This window comes from Capricornis sumatraensis, chromosome 17, assembly GCF_032405125.1.
Source record: "Capricornis sumatraensis isolate serow.1 chromosome 17, serow.2, whole genome shotgun sequence".
NCBI classification, from domain to species: Eukaryota; Metazoa; Chordata; class Mammalia; order Artiodactyla; family Bovidae; genus Capricornis; species Capricornis sumatraensis.
In genome coordinates this window covers 67,999,579-68,021,834 of record NC_091085.1, presented here as the reverse complement: position 1 = coordinate 68,021,834, position 22,256 = coordinate 67,999,579, and the positions used below count along the sequence as shown (strand labels likewise).

General features: G+C 50.8%; 1 protein-coding gene across 6 annotated transcripts in view; it reads left to right on the top strand.

The window, feature by feature from the left end:
- RASAL1 (RAS protein activator like 1) overlaps positions 1-22,256 on the top strand; it is a 31,508-nt gene that overhangs the window by 6,000 nt on the left and 3,252 nt on the right. For 2 of the 6 annotated variants that reach the window (XM_068989793.1, XM_068989792.1), the window contains exons 3-16: positions 1,655-1,768; positions 1,908-1,969; positions 6,970-7,099; positions 9,360-9,441; positions 9,592-9,723; positions 12,419-12,507; positions 13,057-13,174; positions 13,312-13,465; positions 13,850-13,914; positions 14,210-14,322; positions 16,234-16,426; positions 18,819-18,956; positions 19,687-19,831; positions 21,266-21,438. In XM_068989793.1, coding sequence (XP_068845894.1) covers positions 1,655-1,768; positions 1,908-1,969; positions 6,970-7,099; positions 9,360-9,441; positions 9,592-9,723; positions 12,419-12,507; positions 13,057-13,174; positions 13,312-13,465; positions 13,850-13,914; positions 14,210-14,322; positions 16,234-16,426; positions 18,819-18,956; positions 19,687-19,831; positions 21,266-21,438 — 1,708 coding nt within the window. Of the gene's footprint in view, positions 1-1,654; positions 1,769-1,907; positions 1,970-6,969; positions 7,100-9,359; positions 9,442-9,591; positions 9,724-12,418; positions 12,508-13,056; positions 13,175-13,311; positions 13,466-13,849; positions 13,915-14,209; positions 14,323-16,233; positions 16,439-18,818; positions 18,957-19,686; positions 19,832-21,265; positions 21,439-22,256 lie in introns of all 6 variants that reach the window. The other 4 variants (XM_068989797.1, XM_068989794.1, XM_068989795.1 and 1 more) reach the window with 4 other exon arrangements.

The window sequence follows — 22,256 nt, the reverse complement described above, 5'->3', positions numbered from 1 at the left end:
ACCATCTCATCTACTAGACCAGTGGTCAGTGACAAGGGCCCTGGCCCTTGGGCTTTGCAGAAAAGGATTCCCACAAAGATGGAGAGTCGTGAAGCAAGTCAAGTATTAAGAGGGCAGAGCGTACAGTATGTGTGGGGATAGGCATAAGGGCAGACTCGGAGGGCGAGTCCCTGAGTTGCACCCTTGTGATAGTTTGAATTGCTTTTATGGGCATCTCTTCCAGGTTTTCTTTGACCAGTCATTTTGATTTACCTGGCTCACAGTGCGTATTTAGTGTATCTCAGGATCCTTCCATGTGTGCACGCATCTCTTAGCCAGGATGGACTCTGCTGAAGAGGCCTGTGGGTAGCCTGGCCTTAGTTAACGTCACTCCCCTTTGACCTCCAAGGAGTGTTCCTGTGCATGTGTGATCAGAGAGGTCTCCTGACTTCCAGAATGAGAAGTATGTGGTCTGAGCAGAGCCCAGCCTCCCACTTAATAGTCCTGCTATTGTCTTGGAGTTTTGGTCCATAGGGAATGAGTCTCCAATCGCTTTACCCTAAAGGGGGCCCATCTACCTTCTGCCTCGGAAGGAAGAAGGCAGAGGCAGGAGTGTTGGCCAAATTTTGCAGCTGTCAACTTGAGTGTACGTTGACTGGGCAAAGTGAGTTCTCTTTCGCTGTTGGGTAAAGGGCAGTGCATCTGCAGAGGTGTTGGGGTGAAGAGGTGTGTGTCTGTTTCTGCATCTTTCTTGGTCCTTCATCCTTCTGGGGTTCTCTCTTGCTGATTAAGTGCTCCGGCCCCTGCTGCCTTCATGGTCCCCTGGCCCCTCACACTTTCCTGCCTCCCAGCCACCATTTCTTGTTCCTCAAATTCACCATTCCTGCCTCAGTGCCTTGGCACATGCTCTTCCAGCCATCTGGATGGTCTTTATCCTCTCTCTGCTTTGCCTGACTAGCTCCTAGGGAAAGCCTTTCCTGACCCCTCCCATCCTCAGCCCAGTGGGCACCGCTGGGCTAACCAATCACAGGACTTCTCTCACTGTGTCATAAGGGCTCGGGGAGGGAGCCCCTTTCTGCTGGGGGAGTTCTGTGGGGGTGGGGACCTTGGCACCTCTTCCTGTAATTTCCCATAGCCCCCAAGACTTGGCATGAGTGTTTATGGAGTGAATGAATGGATGAATGGAATTGTGTGTCTTGTCTGTTACTGAAGGTTTTGTGATCCTCTGTGTGTATCTCTGCCGGGTATCACTCTGTGTATGTGAATGTGTGTCTGTGTGTGTCTCCATGTTCTGGGCACTGTTTTTGGTCTATGTTATCCGTGTGAATGTTTTCTCTGTGTGGGTCTGCCCTTGTCTGTATGTAGAGACACAGTTGTATATTTCTAGAGATTTTTGAAGATGCATATGGGTATCTGTATGTGTGCACATGTGTCTCTTTGTGTCTGGTTTCCTGGGTATATCTGTGAATGTGTGTTGTGTGTGTGTGTCAAGGTCTCTGGGTGTGTGTTATGGTTTGTGTGTGCATCTGTGTGTATCTCATATCTGGGTTCTTGGGTCTATGTGAGTGTGTATGTGTAGCTGTATTTGTGTTTGAGTAGATCTGGGTGTGTGTGTGTGTCCCCAGGTATCTGCTGCCTGTGTGGCCCAAAGGCCCCCCTATGCCCCCTTTTGCAGGACAGCAACCATCTGGCGGAGCCTGAGCCCCTTCTGGGGGGAGGAATACACAGTGCACTTGCCCCTGGATTTCCACCATCTGTCCTTCTACGTGCTGGACGAGGACACGGTGGGGTGTGTGTGCTGGGGACCCAAACCTGGGCATCTGAGGGAAGGCGGGACACCCCAAAGCACAGTCCACGTCTGCGCCCACCTCTCCACGGGCAGGACAGAGGTCCCTGACTTGGACCCTCACCTGCCTGCCTTTCTGCAGGCACGATGACATCATAGGCAAGATCTCGCTGAGCAGGGAGGCCATTACAGCGGACCCCCGAGGTGGGTGAGGGTGCCAGGCAGAGGGAAGCGGGGTGGCGCTTGCCGGGGCATGGCAAGCAGCACAGGGCAGCACAGAGCCTTCGGGGGAAATTATTTTGGTTGTTGCTTCTGTTTGGAATGTTATTGTTTTTAGTTTGTATTATTTATCTTTTTGGCTGTGCTGGGTCTTCGTTGCTGCATGGGTTTTCCTCTAGTTGCAGCGAGCGGGGGCTGCGCTCTCGTTGCCGGGCACAGGCTTCTCATTGCAGTGGCTTCTCTTGTGGTGGAGCAGGGGCTTCAGTAGTTGTGGCTCCTGGGCTCTGGGGCACAGGGTTAGTAGTTGTGGCTCATGGACTTAGTTGCTCCACGGCACATGGGATCCCCCCGGATCAGGGATCAAACCCGTGTTTATTGCATTTGCAGGCGGTTTTTTTTTTTTTCTTTTTAACCACTGAGCCACCAGGGAAGCCCAGATTTTAATTTAATTCATTTATTGAGCAGTTAACTTATTTACATTCAATATTCAAAAGATACAGTTAGCAGTGGAACTGTCCCTCTTGTCCCAGCTTCTTCGTTCTCATCCCCCGTGTTGTCAGTTTCTTGTATGTCCTTCTAGGGACGTTTTAAACCTGTGCAAGCAAGGGACTTCCCTGGTGGTCCAGTGGCTGAGACTTCACATTCCCATGCAGGGGCCCCAGGTTTGATCCCTGCTCAGGGAACTAGATCACACGTGCCACAACTAAGAGTTTTCGTGCTGCAACTAAAGGTCCTGCATGCCGCAACTAAGATCCAGCGCAGACAGATAAATAAAATAAATATTAAAAAACCCCCCATATGCAAGTAGCAATAGTAATAGCAGCAAACATTTATATAGTGCTTACTGTGTGCTGATCACTTGCTAAGTGCTTTACATGTATCAATTCACTTAATTATTCTAATAACCCTAAGAGGTGAGTACTCTTGTTACGCCCATTCTGCGTGCTCATGCTCAGTCGCTTCAGTCACATCCAGTTGTTTGCAACCCCATGGACTGTAGCCCGCCAGGCTCCTCTGTCCATGGGATTTCCCAGGCAAGAATGCTCTCCTCCAGGGGATCTTCCCGACCCAGGGTTCGAACCCATGTCTCATGTCTCCTGCATAGGCAGACAGGTTCTTTACCACCAGTGCCACCTGGGAAGCCCTGTGCCCACTTTATCGGTGAACAAACTGAGGCACAGGGGGTTAAATAACGTGCCCAAGATCACAAAGTGATTAAGCGGGACAGCTGGGATTTGAACCAAGTCGTCTAGTTCCAAGGTCTGTGCTTTTTCTACGATATGGGTTTTGTTCTCTGCTTATAGAAACAGGGCTTCCCTGGTGGCTGAGATGGTAAAGTGTCTGCCTACAATGCGGGAGACCCGGGTTCAATCCCTGGGACAAGAAGATCTCCTGGAGAAGGAAATGGCAACCCACTCCAGTATCCTTGCCTGGAAAGATCTGTGGATGGTGGGGCCTCGTGGGCTATAGTCCAAGGGGTTGCAAAGAGTCAGACATGACTGAGCTACTTCAGTTTTTTATTTTTTATAGTAATAGGACTCCATTAAGCACACTGTTCTATATCCTGTCTTTTCACTTCGCCGTGTATCTTGGAGATCTTACTCTGCATTCTTTGCTCTTAGTATGACTTCATGGCACTCCGCTTTGTGGATGTACCATTATTTATTTGGCTAAGTGCCTTCTTGATGTGCACTTGGGTTACTGACAGTGTTTTCCTAGTTCAAACAATGCTGCAATGAACAGCCTTGTACAAATGTGGTTGCACACATCATGCAAGTTTATATTAATTAAAAAAAAATTGACTGTGCAGTGCAATATGTGGGATCTTAGCTCACCAGCCAAGGATCGAACCCATGCTCCCTGCGTTGGAAGCAAGGAGTCTTAACCACTGAATCGCCAGGGAAGTCCCCATATAGGCCAGTTATATCAATCAGCATAATGAATTCCTAGAGGTAGATTTGCTGGATCAAAGAGTATCCACACTAGCACGTTTGATAGTGATTATAGTTATTGTTAAGTTGCTCTCCAGTTACTTAACAGCTAACGGTTTAATCTACCCTTTAACCTTGTCAACAAATGCCAGACTTTTGGATCTTGAAACCGATAGGTTAAAAAATTGGCTCGTTGTGTGGGCTGTTTTGCATTTCTGTATAAGTAAGTTCGAAGACCTTTTTATATACTCAAAAGTCTCTTTATTTCCTCTTTTTTATGTCTATTGTCTATTCATATTGTATGTGTATTTTTCACCCACTGGGTTGTTTGCCTTTTCTTCCTTTTTTGTGGGAGATCTTTATATATGAGGAAAATAAACTTTGTCACATTAGCTGCAAATTTTTTTTCTCCTTGTGGCTTATATTTTGACTTTGCTTATCATTTTTTCCAGTAGGAAATTTGCTTCTTTTTCTGCAATCAAAATTTGTGTGTGTGGTGGGGGGTGCACGTGATTTTATGTAATGCCTAGAAAGTCCTTCTCAGTCTTGATATTAAGACAGATTGCTTTATATGATTCTTTCTAAAAACAATTTGTTCCCATATTTTTTAAACAGTCAAGTCTTTGATCTATTTGGAACTTGCCCAGATACAAAGTATCCAATAGAGATTGAACTTTACTGCTTTGGTCTAGATGATTCTTCGTTATCTTGACACCATTTATTGAATGATATAATAATATATTTTTGCATCGGTGAGCATTAGTTGACAGCACACTATGTGCCAATCATTATAATCATCACTCGTATTTAGGGAAGGCTTATTATGTGCCAGGCACAGTGCTAAGCACTTTACATTTAGTCCACACAATACCAAGTGAAGTGAGGTGAGATGGAACTTCACTTTTCTAACTTGATTATTGCAATAGATAGCTAATCAAGTTAGAAAAAGCTGATGGCATCCTGGACTTGGGAATGATGAAAGAGATAGAGAGGCAAAGTAGAACTTATACTTCCGGCAGCATGGGGGACCAGATCCACAGAATGGCTCTCTGGCCACATAACAGTGAGATATAAATTAGATGCAATTCCTAACACCTTGTTGGAAGGATGGGAAGAGGATTCAGTATTCCTCCATTTGCACGCAAGCATGTGTGCTAAGTCTCTTCAGTCGTGTCTGACTCTTTGCGACCCCATGGACTGTAGCCCGCCTGGCTCCTCTGTCCATGGGATTCTCTAGGCAAGACTACTGGAGCAGCATTCCATGCACTCTTCTATTCCTCCTTCTACTGCCGGTGAATCATGAGCTAAAACCTAATATGGAGTGGTGAGCAAGAGGCAAGGGAGTAAGGAAGGATTTCCCTGAAAGTTAACATCAATATCAGATTCACAGTCAACAGACTAAATCTTAGGCCAGGGGGAAAGTGGCTTTTACTGAACCTGAGAATTCCCCTTCAAAGGTCCTAAGCAACTGCTACTCCTCTCCAGGGATAAGCATCCTCATGTTAAATTTCCCACAGAGTGAGCTCAAACAAGCATGACTTCACAATCAAAGATCATCACACACACAAGGAAGTGAGCCACCAAGAGCAAGAGTCAGCAGAAATGATGACCATCAGATTTAGACCCGTAAAGACTTTAGACTTTGTATTTATGATATATAAGAATTTTTAAAATTCAATAAATAAAATTTAATCACCATAAAGGGCCAGGAATAACCATGATAAATTAAAGCAATGCATTAAAAAAAAATAGACTGACTTGGAAGAGAACCAAATCAAATGCTTAGAGATAAAAGGTACAATTGTTGACCTTAAAAACCAAGTGGATGAGTGGCACATCATTCTTTCAGAGCTGAAGTCAGAACTAGTGAACTGGGAGAGAGTTCTAAAGAAATTATTTAAACTTCAGCTCAGAGAAATGAAAAGCTTATAAGAGAAGTTCAAGACATGGAAAATAACTGAGAAAGTCTCTGCTGCTGCTGCTAAGTCGCTTCAGTCATGTCTGACTCTGTGCGAACCCATAGACGGCAGCCCACTAGGCTTCCCTGTCCCTGGGATTCTCCAGGCAAGAACACTGGAGTGGGTTGCCATTTCCTTCTCCAATGCATGAAAGTAAAAAGTGAAAGTGAAGTCGCTCAGTTTGTCCAACTCTTAGCGACCCCATGCACTGCAGCCTACCAGGCTCCTCCGTCCATGGATTTTCCAGGCAAGAGTACTGGAATGGGGTGCCATTGCCTTCTCTGGAGAAAGTCTCTATACCAAGCAGGGTTTTTTTTTTTTTTTTAAATCCTTACCTAGATATACTGTGGGGAGACTGCAAAAAAAATCAAAGACTTAGTCTTAAACTTGGAAAAGATAGACCATTCATGCAAGATCAATTATTAGGCTGAAATGACTTCCCAGTAACTACAACTGAAGGTGGAAGTCAGTGGAACAGTATCTTTAAAAATTTTTATTTAGTTAGTTTTAATTAAAAAAATTTTTTTGACCATGCCACTTGCCATGTGGAATCTTAGTTCCCTGACCAGGGATTGAACCCATACTCCCTCCCTGCATTGGGAGTGCAGAATCTTAACCACTGGACTGCCAGGGAAGTCCCTGGAACAGTATCTTTAATGTGTTAAGAGAAATGAGAGACGGAGAGAGAGAGAAAGAAGGAGAGGTTAAGATTGAGAAGACCAAGACTGACTTGATTGATTCAGGCCAAGAGCCTATAAGAAGGCTCAGAGATAGGAATGCCCAAGTGTTTTTTTTTTTTTCTTGAGGGGAGAGTAAATGACGGAGGGCTTTATATACTAGGATGAAGAGTGTGATAGTACATGGTTAGGGGCACTGCTGCCTGTATTTGAATCCTAGCTCTGCAGTTTACTAGCTCCCTCCTTGCTGTGCCTCTTTTTCCTCATCTGGAAGAGGGGATAATTACAGTACCTATAGCAGAAGGCTAATGAGAAGTCCGTGACTCGATATCTTTTAAACGTTAACTGAATTTTTAAAGATAATGCAATGCCTAGACGGTGGTAGGTGCTTAATGAATGCTGGTGCCTGTGCCCTCCAGGAATCGACAGCTGGATCAACCTAAGCCGTGTGGACCCAGACGCGGAGGTGCAGGGTGAGGTCTGCCTGGCTGTGCAGACGCTGGAGGACGTGCAGGGCCGTTGTCTTCACTGTCACGTGCTCCAGGCTAGGTATGGTCATGATGGGGGTGAGGGTGGGGTGGGGGGTGGTCTGAGAATGAGCAGGAATCCACTGGACTCCTCCCAGCTGCCTTGAGACCACCTCACTCCTGAGATACTTCTGGGCTCAAAACCAACATTCTTTATAAGGCAAACAGTCCAAGCTCACCAGGTTGCAAGTTTCTTGGGTTAAAGCATGAGCAAAATCTTTGTTGGGTCCCCAGTGACCAGCAACCAAAGGCCAGACACTCAGAATGACCAGGCAGATGGGTGTGGAGATGTATTAATCAAATCATAAGTGATAGACACCCAGTTTATACAGGCTCAAGCAGATTGGCTCGTATAAATGACATGCAGCTTTAGGCATGGCTGGATCCAGGTGCTCCAACAGAGACATCAGGAATCTGTAGACATAGATTCCTTGGGTGTCTTTTGTATTAACTTTATTCTCAGACAGTTTCTCGGAGAAGGCAATGGCACCCCACTCCAGTACTCTTACCTGGAAAATCCCATGGATGGAGGAGCCTGGTAGGCTGCAGTCCATGGGGTTGCGAAGAGTCGGGCACGACTGAGCAACTTCACTTTCGCTTTTCACTTTCATGCATTGGAGAAGGAAATGGCAACCCACCCAGTATTCTTGCCTGGAGAATCCCAGGGACAGCGGGCTCCTGTCTATGGGGTCGCACAGAGTCAGACACGACTGAAGTGACTTAGCAGCAGTAGCTGCGCTTTCTCCCCAGGTAGGGGCAAAGCTGACCCTAACAGTTCCAGACTGGCCTCCTACCAATTTGGCAGCTCCAATGAAAAAACTATCTTCCACCATTTCCACCCAATATCCTGGGACTAACTCTTATTGACCCAGTTTGGAGTACCTGCCTATTCAATTGACCTGTCAGTCAATTACACTGACTCTGATTGGTCAGACCTGAGTTGCAAGCCCCTTCCTGGCAGAGAGGGAGGAATCAACCCACTCAAGGCATGTGGGCTGGGAGAAAGGGACAGGCAGGTCCTGTCCCAAGGAAACATCAGAAAAAAGATGGATGCAACTCCTGGGATACCCATCTTCCCTCTTGTCTATCACTCCTCTCGTTCTCAGCTGCGCCATCACTCTATTTCTTCAACTATTTCCACTCCTTTCACGCTCCCATGTCTTATTTTGGTTTTTGCTCATGTTTTTCCCCACGCCTTACTCCCTTTATTCTTACTTTTAGGCCAGTCCTCACCCAAGTTGGACTAGGTCTCTATTTCTTCTATTTCTAGTTTGCTCTGTGACCTTAAAGCCCCTTCTTGCCCTCTCTGTGCCTCTCCCACCGCTTCCAGATTTCTATCCCCAGCTGGAGCTCCCTGGAGATTGAATGGAGTAGCAGGCAGGCATAGGACAGGCAAAGGGAATTTTTTTGGGGTAGGGACTCCTCACTTACTCTGTGCCCATGGCCTCCTCCCCAGCTACAAAGGATCCTTGCAAGTAGGAGAGGGACCGATCGCTGTCGCTTAGCAACTAGGCTGGCTCCTAGGAAACCAAAGAAGGCTTTGGATGCCAAGCAGGGTGGGAGAGAAACAGCAGGAGGAAACAAGCAGCCCCTGGGTGTGTGGGGGAGAGGGTCCCTGTATTTGGGGGACCTTGAGAAGGAGGGGTGGGAGAGGCTGAGACTTGGGTTGTCATGGCAACCAGAGGCAGGGGGTCCCTTCCTCATGCCTTTTCTTGGTCCTAGTGTGGTTAGGAGTGTTTGTTGAGTGAATGAGTGAGCTGAGCACTCTTCACATGTCATCTCATCCTTTAGCCCTGTGAGGTCAGTCTGTTATTACTCTGATTTTCCAGATGAGGAAATTGAGGCTCAGGGAGGGCAAGTGACTTCTCCCAGTGTAACTCAGCCAGTGAATGGGAGAATCCAGGCTATGAACCCTGGCATCTGGCATCTGGTCTCCCATCCATGGGCTCCAGGGAAACAGAGGCTCCCTTTCCCTTCCTCACTGCACCTTCACCTGCTGCTTTGTGATGTTCAGCTTGACCTTTCTGCGCTTCAGTTTCCTTACCTAGAAAACGTGGGCATAGTAATGTGTCCTCGTAGGGTAGCGTTAATCAAAAGGAAGATACCAGGTTTGGACAGGCCTGGTGAGGGATGCTCTTTGCTAGATCCCTACAATGTACTATTGTGTTGTCTTGGAAATCAGCAGCATTTGAATCGTCTACCCTGAACCCCTTCCCCAAGGCTTGGGTCTTGGTCCTTAAGGGTCCTGTGACCCCCCCATTCCTTACCTCATCTGTCCTCAGGGACCTGGCCCCCCGAGACATCTCTGGCACATCTGACCCATTTGCACGTGTGTTTTGGGGCAGCCAGAGCTTGGAGACTTCGGTAAGTGGTGGAGCAGAGCTGGGAGACTGGGGCATTAAATGACTTTGGGAAAGCCACTTAACCACTCTGAACCTCAGCCTTCCCATCTGTAAAATGGAGACAAGAATGGTCCCATTAGCTCTCTCTGTCTCTCACTCCCTCCCCTCCCAGACCATCAAGAAGACTCGCTTCCCATACTGGGATGAGGTGCTGGAGCTGCGGGAGATGCCAGGTTCTCCATCCCCTCTGCGAGTGGAACTCTGGGACTGGGACATGGTTGGCAAGAATGACTTCTTGGGAATGGTGAGCACCCCCCAGACACCCTCCATGGCTCACCACTGCCTCCAAGGGGGACTGGGGAGAAGGGCTGGGCATCCTGGGGCTCACTTGGAAGGGTAGATGTGACGTTTGCCTTATCAGGTACCTTGGCCAGGCCTGGGTGACAGAGTCCCATGATCCCATTGGTGCAGGAACCTACCTAAGGTCATAGGGTGGGCCCAGATTCTTATTCCGGGATGAGAGTATGCAGGTTGACTGTGTGCTTCACTGTGCTAAGTGCCTCTCCAGCATCACTTCATTTATATAACCCTGATGGCCACTGTTAAGAGGCTGGGACCATTGCTGTCTCTATCTTACAGATGGGAAGACTAAGGTTCAGAGAGGTGAAGTGGCTTTCCCAAGGTCATATGATTAAGAAATGGCAGAATCAGTATTTGAGTTCACGTCTCTCTGAATCCAGAATCTAAGTCTTACTCCTGGATGCACTGGGCTCAAGGTCTTTCTCTTGGAACTTCAGTCTCCCCATCTGTAAAGTGGGTATGATTTTTCTTGCCTCTCAGGAGTAGTGAGTGGATGTATACTCAGCATTTTTATTTTGACAGTTTTTTTTGTTTTTTTTTGTCTGGGTCGCATGACCAGGGATTAAACCTGGGCCGCGGCAGTGAAAGCTGAGTCGTAACCACTAAGCCACCAGGGAAATCCTGAAGCTGCCAGTTTTTAAAAGGAGGCAAGATTAGAGTAAATAAGAGGGAGACTTGGTCATAGACCTCCCTTGAAATGACCACATGCTTCACCAAAGTCATCAAGGTGTGTAAAATGGTGCCGCTGCTTTGGAAAAGTCTGGCACTTCCTCAGTAGTTAGAGTTACCACGTGACCCAGCAATTGCATTCCTGGGTGTGTACCAAAGAGAAAGGGAAACACATATCCACGCACAACATTGTACGTTAATGTAAACAGCAGCATCATTCATAAACAGCCAAAAGTAGGAACAGCTCAAATGTCTATCAATAGACGAATGAAGAAACAAAATATAGTATATTTACTCAGCGGAATATGTGGCCATAAAAAGCAATGACATCCTGACACATGGATCCTGTGACATTCATCCTGACACATTCATCCAACAATATGCATGAATTTTGAAAACACAATGCTAAGTGAAAGAAGCCTGTCCCAAACTCCCCACATATTACATAATTTCATTTATCAGTTCAGTTCAGTTCAGCCGCTCAGTCGTGTCCGACTCTTTGTGACCCCGTGGACTGCAGCACGCCAGGTCTCCCTGTCCATCACCAACTCCCAGAGTTCACTCAAACTCATGTCCATTGAATCAGTGATGCCATCCAACCATCTCATCCTCTGTCGTCCCCTTCTCCTCCTGCCTTCAATCTTTCCCAGCATCAGGGTCTTTTCAAATGAGTCAGCTCTTCCCATCAGGTGGCCGAAGGATTGGAGTTTCAACTTCAACATTAGTCCTTCCAATGAACACTCAGGACTGATCTCCTTTAGGATGGACTGACTGGTTGGATCTCCTTGCAGTCCAAGGGACTCTCAAGAGTCTTCTCCAACACCACAGTTCAAAAGCATCAATTCTTCGGTGCTCAGCTCTCTTTATAGTCCAACTCTCACATCCATACATGACTACTGGAAAAACCATAGCCTTGACTTGACAGACCTTTGTTGACAAAGTAATGTCTCTGCTTTTGAATATGCTGTCTAGGTTGGTCATAACTTTCCTTCCAAGGAGTGAGTGCCTTTTAATTTCATGGCTGCAGTCACCATCTGCAGTGATTTTGGAGACTCCAAAAATAAAGTCAGTCACTGTTTCCACTGTTCCCCCATCTATTTGCCATGAAGTGATGGGACCGGATGCCATGATCTTCGTTTTCTGAATGTTGAGCTTTAAGCCAACTTTTTCACTCTCCTCTTTCGCTTTCATCAAGAGGCTTTTTAGTTCCTCTTCACTTTCTGCCATAAGGATGGTGTCATCTGCATATCTGAGGTTATTGATATTTCTCCCGGCAATCTCGATTCCAGCTTATGCTTCTTCCAGCCCAGCATTTCTCATGATGTACTCTGCATATAAGTTAAATACAAGAGAATCTATAAAGACAGAAAAATTAGTGGTTGCCAGGGACTGGAGAATGGGGAGTGTTTGCTAATGGATATAGGCTTTCTTTGGCCAGAGGAGCTGATAGAAAATGGTCTGAAATTAGTGGTGGTAGTTGCGCAACCTGTAAATATACTAAAAACCACTGAATTACTTTAAGTTGGTGAATTATATGGAAAATAAATTTTATCTGCATAAAGTTGTTATTTAAAAAGAGAGGGGGAGGGTGGGACTTGACCTTCTGGACTATCTTTAAGCCTTTTGATAGATGCAAGTTTTGCCCCTCAATGGAGCTGAAAATACATTCACTCCAGACATGCTGTGTCTAGCCACTGTGTGACCTTGGGCAAGTTACTCCACCTCTCCGAGCCTCAGTTTCCTCAATTGTATATTAAGTGCTCTCTGGAGGCCTTTGGTACCCTGGCAGGAGCTAATAATCGGGAACTGGGGGACAGAGTGTTGCCATCGTTGTGTTGATAGAACACGGTGGAGGAGGAGGAGCTGACCCTGGGTGGGCTTTGCCACCCCTCCTTGGGTGGGCAGTCTAACTCTTCTTCCAGGGCCCAGCAGGGCAGAGCTCTGCTGAGGGTCTGTGTGTCGCCCCACAGGTGGAGTTCCCCCCACAGGTCCTGCAACACAACCCGCCCAATGGCTGGTTCCGCCTCCTGCCCTTTCCCAGAGCAGAGGAGGATTCTGGGTAAATGTGGGTACAGTGGGAGGAGGCCGGGCTGGAACCATGTTGGGTTCCGTCTTCTGCTCGCAGGCCAGTCCTTATGGGTGCCCACGTCAGCCCACACGCTGTCACCAGGTCCCTTCATTCATTTAACAGATGCTTGCTGAATGTCTCACCACGTGTGTTTACATGCGTCCAAATGAGTTCACCTTATTCCCATCCACCTGCAAACACATCGGTTCAATCTGATGTGTGTGCAGAAATTCTGGTCCCTCCACACCCGTCCACACACCTGTTCACACCATCCGTTCCTGTATACATGCGTTTACACTGGCCTCATCTTTCTGCACTGGCCAGATCTGTTTACACTGCCTGCCTGTGTCCATTCCTGTTTATACCTGTCGATACCTGTTCACCCCTGTTTATGCTGCCCACGCCTGTTCACACCTGCTCATACCTGTCTTGTCTGACAATTATCCGTGCTCTTCACTGGCGCTCACACCTGCCTCTCTTGCTCCCCGCCCCTGCCCATACATACTTACGCTCCTTTCCCTGTGTTCTGGTCCCGGCCAGCGGGAGCTTGGGTGCTCTGAGGCTGAAGGTGCGCCTGACCGAGGACTCTGTCCTGCCCTCACAGTACTACCAGCCGCTCAGGGAGCTGCTCATGGAGTCGGTGCTGGGGCCAGCAGAGGTGGGTGCGTCGCTGGGGGTGTGTGTGGGGGGATCTGGATCATGGCCACCCCCTGCTTTAGGGATGTCTAGCTGAGCTCTTCTGCTTTGAGGTCCCAGGGCCCCAGGCCACCTCTCCTGCCTCCTGTCCTTGTGCAGGAAGATGCCGCCAGCCCCTTGGCTGTCCTGGAGGAGTTGACCTCGGGGGACTGCCGCCAGGAGCTGGCCACCAAGTTGGTGAAGCTCTTTCTGGGCCAGGGCCTGACTGGGCCCTTTCTGGACTATCTCACCCGGCGCGAGGTGGCACGGACCAGTGAGTTGCCTGCGTGACTACCCCCAGGCATCACTCCCCAAGGATGGGTCTGCAGAAGGTCTCAGAGAGAGATTTGGGGAGCTCAGGTAGAAGACAGGCTGCTGTGTCTTTGTGTGTTGGGGCAACAGGGCCTAGGAACCCCCAGCCAGCTGGGAGCATGGTCTTGGGTTCAGGACCTGGTTTTACTACTCATGTGCTGTGTGACCTTAGGCAGCTCACTTAACCATTCTGGGCCTTTGTATCGTGAAAGGAGTTGATGTGGCCGATCTCGATTCCTGAGGCTGAAAAGATCATGACCACTGCCCCTGCCCCCACCTTGGGTGGGTGGGGTGAGATGGATCCAGCCCCCTACATCCAAGCAAACGCTTCTCTCTGTCCTCTCAGCTGACCCCAACACCCTCTTCCGTTCTAACTCCCTGGCGTCCAAGTCAATGGAGCAGTTTATGAAGGTGAGTAGGTGAAGGCCTGGGGGATTGGTGGGCAGTCCGGCAGCTGCTTCTCCACGGGGACTCCCTTCCCAGTGCTTACTTGGAGCCCAGAGCTTGGCTGGCCTCAGATGGCCCTGGGCAGCCGAGCCGGGGGGCTGGTGGCTGGCCTCACCCGGAATTGCACCCCCACCCCAGCCCAGAGGCAGGCTTCCACCTCTCTCTGAACCTCTCCCTGCATGGTCCCCCCGCCCCCAGCTCATGGGCACACCCCCGCCTCACCCTCAGCCCCGCCCCGTGTGGTGCCCCCTGCCCCCAGCTCGTGGGCATGCCCTACCTGCATGAGGTCCTAAGGCCGGTGATCAACCGCGTCTTCGAGGAGAGGAAGTACATGGAGCTGGATCCCTGCAAGATGGACCTGGGCCGCACCCGGTGAGCCAGACCTGAGGGATGAACCCGCCACAGTCCCCTCGTCTGCCTGTCAGACCTGTCAGGCTGGGTCTGTGCCTTCTGCCACCCCACCCCTCCTTCCTGCTTGGGAGCCCTATGTTCTACAGTCTCACAGCCTCCCCTGAGAGCAGCCAACCCCTTAGACCGTGTGGTGCGGTGGTTCTAAGCGGGCCTCTGAGATATGAGTGCCCTGGGTTCAAACCCCGGCTCTGCCATTACTGGTGGGTGGGTTATTTCAAGCCTCGTGAAATCTACCGGATGGACTATCGGGAGAATGAACTGAGTCATCCACACGAAGCCCGGCACTAACCAGTACTCCAGAAGCACTGTTATTTCTGTTATTGCGGTAGTGGTGGCTGAGGCCCCTGGGGGAGGGTCTGTGGCAGAGGTTGGCCTGCTGCAGTGCTTGATGACATGGGTTAGGGAGCAGGGCAATGACAGGGTTGCGGGGGTCATTCCATTTCTCCTGGGCTCCTCTTTTCTTTCCAAGACTTTTTTTCCCTCCAGCTCGGGGAATTGAACACAGGGATTGAACCCAAGTCTTCTGCATTGCAAGCATATTCGTTACCTTCTGAGCCACCAATTCACTTTAAGTAGCCTGATTGTTCCCATTTAACAGATGAGATTGTTCCCATTTAACAGATGGCTTGTTCCTACCAAGCCATCAGAGTTGGCTGCTGGGCAGTCCACAGGGGACCATGGTGGAGGTAGGAAAGGGTCTTTCCTTCTCTTTGGGCCTTGCCCAGCAAGTGATACCCACCCCTTCTGACCACCTGGGAGCAGGCATTAGGACCCCTTTTTACAGACGAGGAAACAGCCTCAGAGAGGGGAGGTCACCTGCCTAAGGCTGTACAGCTGGGAAGTTGCCAAGTGGGGATTTGAACGCAGCCCCTGAATAGAAGGGCAGAGTCCATCTGTGAAACCCCAAGGCCAGGGCTTTTCCCAGAATACCTGGCAAAGACAGTGGGACTCAGTGGGTGCCCGCAGGGAGCAGGGGCATCTGGGAACTGGCCAGGGCAGGGTGCAGACAGACTCTGGAATTTTTATCCTGAGTTCTAATCTATGTTCTGCCACCTGTTGGCAAGGGGACTTCTCTGAGCCTCAGTTTCCTCATCTGTTAAGTGGGAACAATCAGGCTACTTAAAGTGACATTGGTGGCTCAGAAGGTAATGAATACGCTTGCAATACAGGAGACTTGGGTTCAATCCCTGTGTCAGGAAGATCTCCTAGAGAAGGAAATGGTTATCCACTCCAGTATTCTTGACTGGAGAATTCCATGGACAGAGGAGCCTGGGGGGCTACAGTCCACGGGGTCACGAAAAGCTGGACACAGTTGAGTGACTGAGCACACCCCCACCACACACACACACGCATGTTTGTGCCAAGCACTAGGCTGAATGCTGAGTTTGTAGCAGGGAACAAACGGACACAAATCTGTCTTATTGGGGGAGACAGGTAATATTAATGAACTAAAGACTCTTGCAGGTGATTAGTGAAATGGAGGGAAGTAAAGTGAGGGAATGTCATGGGAAGAGCCAGGGAGGTCACAGGGACAGCCTCACAGAGAAGGGGATGTGGAATCTAAGGCTTGGAGGAGGTGAGGGAGGGAGTCGTGTGCAGGTCTGCTGGAAGATGTTCCAGGCAGGGGAAACAGCAAGTGCAAAGGTCCTGGGGCAGCAGTGCGTGTCTGGCAGGTCTGCACTGAAAATGCAGGGAACCCAGGTCCATGCTGGTGAGCACCGGGAGAGAGACGGCCTCTTTGAGGAGGTAACTCTCCGCAGGGGGAATGGACCAGTAGGAGGGGAGGCCATGGAGAAGGGACAAGAAGGTGGGTGCTCTCTGAGTTTAGTAGGGGTTGGGTTCTGAGGCACAACCCTCCGCTTGCTTCCCCAGGAGAATCTCCTTCAAGGGTGCACCCTCCGAGGAACATGTGCGGGAGGCCAGCCTGGGGCTGCTGACGGGCTACCTGGGGCCTATCGTGGATGCCATTGTGGGCTCCGTGGGGCGCTGTCCACCCGCCATGCGCCTCGCCTTCAAGCAGCTACGCCAGCGCGTGGAGGAGCGTTTTTCCCAGGCGGAGCATGAGGTGGGTCAGGCGGTCCCCTTGGGTAGATGGGGAGACTGAGGCTGGGGAGGGGCAGTGGCTTGTCCAGGGCCCCAGGGAGAGGCAGGGGAGGAGCGGGACAGAACCTGGGCTATCCACCCTGAGGTGCTGTGTGTCTTGGCAGAAGTGGGGACAGTGTTCTGGCAGGATCTGGGGCCCAGGGGTGATGATAGTGGTGATGATGAGGATGACAATAATAACAGCAGCTAACACTGCATATATTGGGACTTCCCTGGGCTTAGTGGTAAAGAATCCGCCTGCCAATGCAGGAGATGCAGGACACCTGGGTTCGATCCCTGGGTCTGGAAGATCCCCTGGAGAACGCAGCAACCCGCTCCAGTATTCTTGCCTGGAGAATCCCACGGACAGAGGAACCTGCTGGGCTATAGTCCGTGAGGTCACAAAGAGTCAGACACAACTGTGACCAACCACCACCACCACACTATGTACTGCCCTGTCTAGGGATCAGACTTTGTGTTACATGCTTATTATCTCTTCTCGTCTTCACATCCACCCTGTGAGGTGGGTGCCAGTATTATCCCATTTTACAGAGGAGGAAACTGAGGCCCAGAGAGATGAGGTGCTTTGCCTAAGAGTCGTGGACTCAAGACTCAGCCTCCAGACTCGCAGGGGGAATCTCTCCCTTCTCCCCTTGTCCTCCTCCTCAGACATGAGCCCGGGCCTCCAACTGGGATGAGGCTGATTTATACCCCACCCTGTGGGGCTCTTGCCTCGGCTGCTGGTGGAGGTGCTAAGTGGGACACATCCACAGCTGGGGGCAGGGGAGGTGGGATACCAGCTCCCCAGACAGCCTGGCCCTTGTGGGAGGAGCCCCGATCAGTGACACCCAAGTGTCCCCCAGGTCTCAGCCCCCATGGTGAGCGGTGGCCGCGGGCAGGGAACAGAGGCTTCCTCATGCCCATGAAGATGGAGGGGGCCAGAGAAACCCAAGCAGCCCCTCTCTCTGCCGCTCTGACACCTGGTTCCTTCTCAAGAAAGGAGGAAGTTAATGAGCTGACGTCAAAGGCTAAAGTTACTGAGCAACATGGCAGACTGGGGTGGGGGGCAGCCTAGGGGCAGTTTGGGGTTCCAGATCTGTGGGACCTCCTCCCCCATCTCTGAGCAGCTCCAGGGACCCAGCTCCTGGCAAGGCTCAGTGTCAATGCAGAGGTGCCCTGGAAAGTTGGCACATACCCAGAGAGGGTATTGTCTTATGTGTGAATACAACCCCTAAATAAACACCACAGCATATTCTCAGGGGCTAAATATAGCTTGGTGAGTGTGATGGGTAGGTGAGGAGCCGTTTGGAGGGGGTCAGCGCCCAGGAGAGAGACACGCCTCTTCCCAAGTTCCCTCTGGAGCTGGGGGAATCAGCCTTATGTGCAGGTGGCCCAGGCCAGGGTCTCACATGAAGGGCCATCACGCTTTACAATCTGTGGAGGGCAGAGGCTGGAACTGGGGCTGTGCAGGAAGCCAGCTGAAATGGGTTTGCTACCAAGCCTCAGTTTCTTTATCTGGAAAATGGGGATAGTAGTACTACCCCATGAGATTGCTTGAGGAATTGTGCAGGCTTGTGCAGGCTTAGTTTTTGACACCCAGTAGCTAGTGTTGAGGAGAAGGCAACGGCAACCCACTCCAGTACTCTTGCCTGGAAAATCCCATGGACGGAGGAGCCTGGTGGGCTGCTGTCTATGGGGTGGCACAGGGTTGGACATGACTGAAGCGACTTAGCAGCAGCAGCAGCAGCAGCTAATGTTGAATGCAGGACAGTGTGATGAAGAGCAGAGTTCGAGTTCTGCCTGGGTTCAAATCCTGGCTCTGCCACTTATTGCTGTGTGACCTTGGGCAAGTGACCTTCCCTCTCTGGGTCTCAGTTGCTTCCTCTGTAAGATGGAGACACAGAACCTCCAAGGGTGAGTATTACATAAGCAAATACATGGAGAAATATTTGGCCTGTTGCTATTCATGATCAGAAATCACAGATCTGGGTGTGAATCCTGCTTCCTCTACTCATCAGCTGTGTGACCTGGGGCAAGTCAGTTGACATCTCTGAGCTTCTGCTTCCTCAGCTGTAAAATGGGAATAATGACGATGCCTCCTTCACAGGGCTGTGCCCTTTGCACAGTGCTTGGCACAAAGCAGACTCTGAGGATGTTTGGCTAAGTCTGATGGTGCAAAATTGGTATTATTACTTCGTTTTCCAGGTGGGGAAACTGAGGCCTAGAGAAGAAAAGCCTCCTTGGCAGACCAGGATGGCCTCCTGAGCCATGTACCCTTCTCCCTGTACCACCGATCCCTTGTCCTTGCTGTCCCAGTTTTCCCAACTGGGAAGTGGGTTTGGAGGACCCCTCTCACCTGCTGCTCCTCTCCGCAGGATGTGAAGTACCTGGCCATAAGCGGCTTTCTCTTCCTGCGATTCTTCGCACCTGCCATCCTCACCCCGAAGTTGTTTGACCTCCGGGACCAGCACGCGGATCCCCAGACCAGCCGCTCACTGCTGCTGCTTGCCAAGGTGCAGGCCGTGGAGGGCACCCCCCACAAAATCCTGGGTGTTCTTAGCCACGGAGGAGCATGGGAGGACCAAATTGGGAGGCCAGACCCATGGAAGACCCAAATGAGACCTAGAGAAATCTGTTTGACATGGCACCTCCAGCTTTTAAAAAATTAATTAGACTGCACCAGGCCTTAGTTGTGCCATGTGGGATCTTTAGTTGTGGCATGCGGGATCTAGTTCCCTGACTAAGGATTGAACTTGGGGCCCCCCGCACTGGAAGCATGGAGTCTTAGCCACTGGACCATGTGGGGGAAGTCCCAGCTTTTCATCCTAAGTGTGAAGGCTTTCATTTTGCTCTCAATTCCCTCTTTGGAGCGAAACCCCTCCCCTTCTGGGGGAAGGTGGGAAGCAGGCTAGCAGTCATTTACACTTTAGTATGAATCAGACCATCGTTCACAAAGGGGCCACATTTGGAGGTTCTGATGGGCTCAAGTATGTATGATGAGATCAAGCAGTCCTGAATGAGGTTATTTGGGTTCTAGATGGGGGACAGAGTAAAAGCACTGGGGATACACATCTGCGCACAGAGAGGGGCAGATATCTTTTCAGGCAGGTGCTTCTATCACTTTCTCCTTTCATTGGACACTGAGTTGGGAGCCAGGACTCTGGGGCTGTTCTGGGTCCACAGAGGCCCTCTCCTGCTGCAGTGACCTTGGCCCTGGCAGCACCCCCTGCTCCTTTGCTCCAGGCTGTGCAGAGCATTGGAAATCTGGGCCAGCAGCTGGGCCAGGGCAAGGAGCTGTGGATGGCCCCCCTACACCCCTTCCTGCTGCAGAGTATTTCCAGGGTGAGAGACTTCCTGGACCAGCTGGTGGACGTGGATGGGAAGGAGGGTGAGTTCCCATGGCTCTGCCAGAGCCAACTTGTCACTCTACGGAACCCTTAGGACAACCCGTCCACCACCCCTCCCCCACCCCAGCACTCACTGAGACTGTACACCTGTGGGTCAGCTAGTCAGTCAGCAAACCCTTCCTGGCATATGCTGTGCTAGGGCCCAGGGATGAACAGATGCAGGCCCTCTAGACCGTTTCAGCCCCTGTGGAGATGTGAGAGGGGATCGCGGCATGGCACTTACTCTATTGACAGATATCTATTAAGCGCCTGCTATGCCCTAGACACTGTTCCAGGGTCTGGGGACACAGCAGTGGGTGAAAGAGAAGAAGCTCCTGGACATGTGGACGCTTTATTCTAGTGGAGACAACAGGCAGTAAGCAAGATGAGTTAGCAGATCATATGGTGTGTTAGGGAGAGAGAAGTGCTAAGGAGAAAAATAAAGGAAGGATGGGGATATTGGGCTGGGGGGCGGCAGATCAGCCTTTTAGAGAGGGTGGCCAGGAATGGCCTCCCCAGGGTGATATTAGAGCAAAGACCTGAAAGAGGACAGAGAGCAAGCACTGAGGATCCTGGGAAAGTGTTTCAGGCTGGGGACAGTGTGTACAAAGGCCCTGGGGTGGACAGTGAGGGGGGCCAGTGAAGAAGAATGGACGAGAGGGAGCGGAGGAGAGGTGAGGGGGCAGGTCATGTGGGGTTGCTGGAAGGAGTTAGGCTTTTACTTGGAGTGAGGTGGAACCACAGGGTAGATTTATTTTATTGATGTTTAAGTATTTATTTATTTGGCTGCGTCAGGTCTTAGTTGTGGCACGAGGGCTTCTCTCTAGTTGTGACATGTGGGCTCAGTAGCTGTGCAGGCTTAGTTGCCCTGCGGCATGTGGGATCTTAGTTTGCTGACCAGGAATCGAACCTGTGTCCCCTGCACTGGCAGGTGGATTCTTAACCACTGGACCCCCAGGGAACTCCCCATGGGATAGTTTTAAGCAGAGGAGTTAGGGATGAGTCTGTATCATAATGTGGGGCCCAGGTCATAAAGTACTTGGGGAGCACCCTGTGGGAATGTGGAGGCCTGGTTGTGGCCTGGTGGGGTCCCTGTGTGCTGGGGGTGGGGGGCCTGTGTCTGGGTCCCCTAAGGGTAGCTGGATCCAGGGCATAGTGACTCGCATCCAGTCACTCCCTGGACTGGCTCCGTAAAGCGTGCCTCCTCCTGCTGGTGCCTGTACATCCCTCAAGTTGGAAAGGGATCACCAAGGCCAACTTTGGGGCCCCCACTCCCTGCCACCCCCATTCCCTTCCCCAGCCCTCAATAACACCATTCCCTTTGGAGAAAGTAGAGTCCATCTAATTCATCCTCCTGCCTCTCGGGGAGCCAAGAATCCCGCTCCTCCATGAGACCCTCGGAAGGTGGAGCCTAGTCCCCCCTCCCCATTTTCCAGAGGCTGGGGGCCCAGCCAGGGCCCTGGTCCCGCCCTCAGTGACTGTCCGAGAAGGCTACCTGCTCAAGCGCAAGGAGGAGCCTGCCGGCCTGGCCACACGCTTTGCCTTCAAGAAGCGCTACTTCCGGCTCAGCGGGGAGACGCTGTCCTACTCCAAGAGTCCTGAGTGGCAGGTGGGGCTCCAGCCCGCGGTGGAGGGACTTCCACAGTGGCCTCCCTCACAGAGCTGCCTCTTTGTACCCAGGGGGATACTGAGGCCCAGGAGGGGACAAGGACTTGCCCAAGGTCCTAAGGCAGCTTAGCAAACTCAAATTCTAAGGCCAGGCTCTGCTTGTACCTGTGGGTCCAGGTGGGCACAGAACAGGGACAGGCAAATGCTTACACGCACCATCAGATGATCTTCAGCACGTGCACCTGTGGTGGCTGGGACGTACCCGCCCAGATGTGGACACTCCCAGGGCATGGACAATGCTTAGCCCTCCTCAGCTGTCTCCACGCAGGTCTCTGCCTGCATACCACGCATGCTAAGTCACTTTGGTCGTGTCCAACTCTTTTGTGAGCCTATGGACTGTAGCCTGCCAGGCTCTTCTGTCCATGGGATGCTCCAGGCAAGAATACTGAAGTGAGTTGCCATGCCCTCCTCCAAGGGATCTTCCTGACCCAGGAATCAAATCTGAGTCTCTCTTGTCTCCTGCATTGGCAGGCAGGTTCTTTACTACTAACCCCACCTGGGAAGCCCAAAGGGGATGCTGTGGCTGCATGGGCTGGGAATTGAACCTGGGCCTCCCGCGTGGCAGGCAAGAATTCTACCACTGAGCTACCCATGCACCCAAGTCCTATAGAGAGTCACAGAAAATTGGCTCTCTCACCCAAGGGTACATGCACTCATATCCAGGCATTCATTCACCCATCCATTCACCCATCAAGCACTTATTGAGTACCTACTATGTACCATGCAGTGTTCTAGGTGCTGGAGATACTGCAATAAACA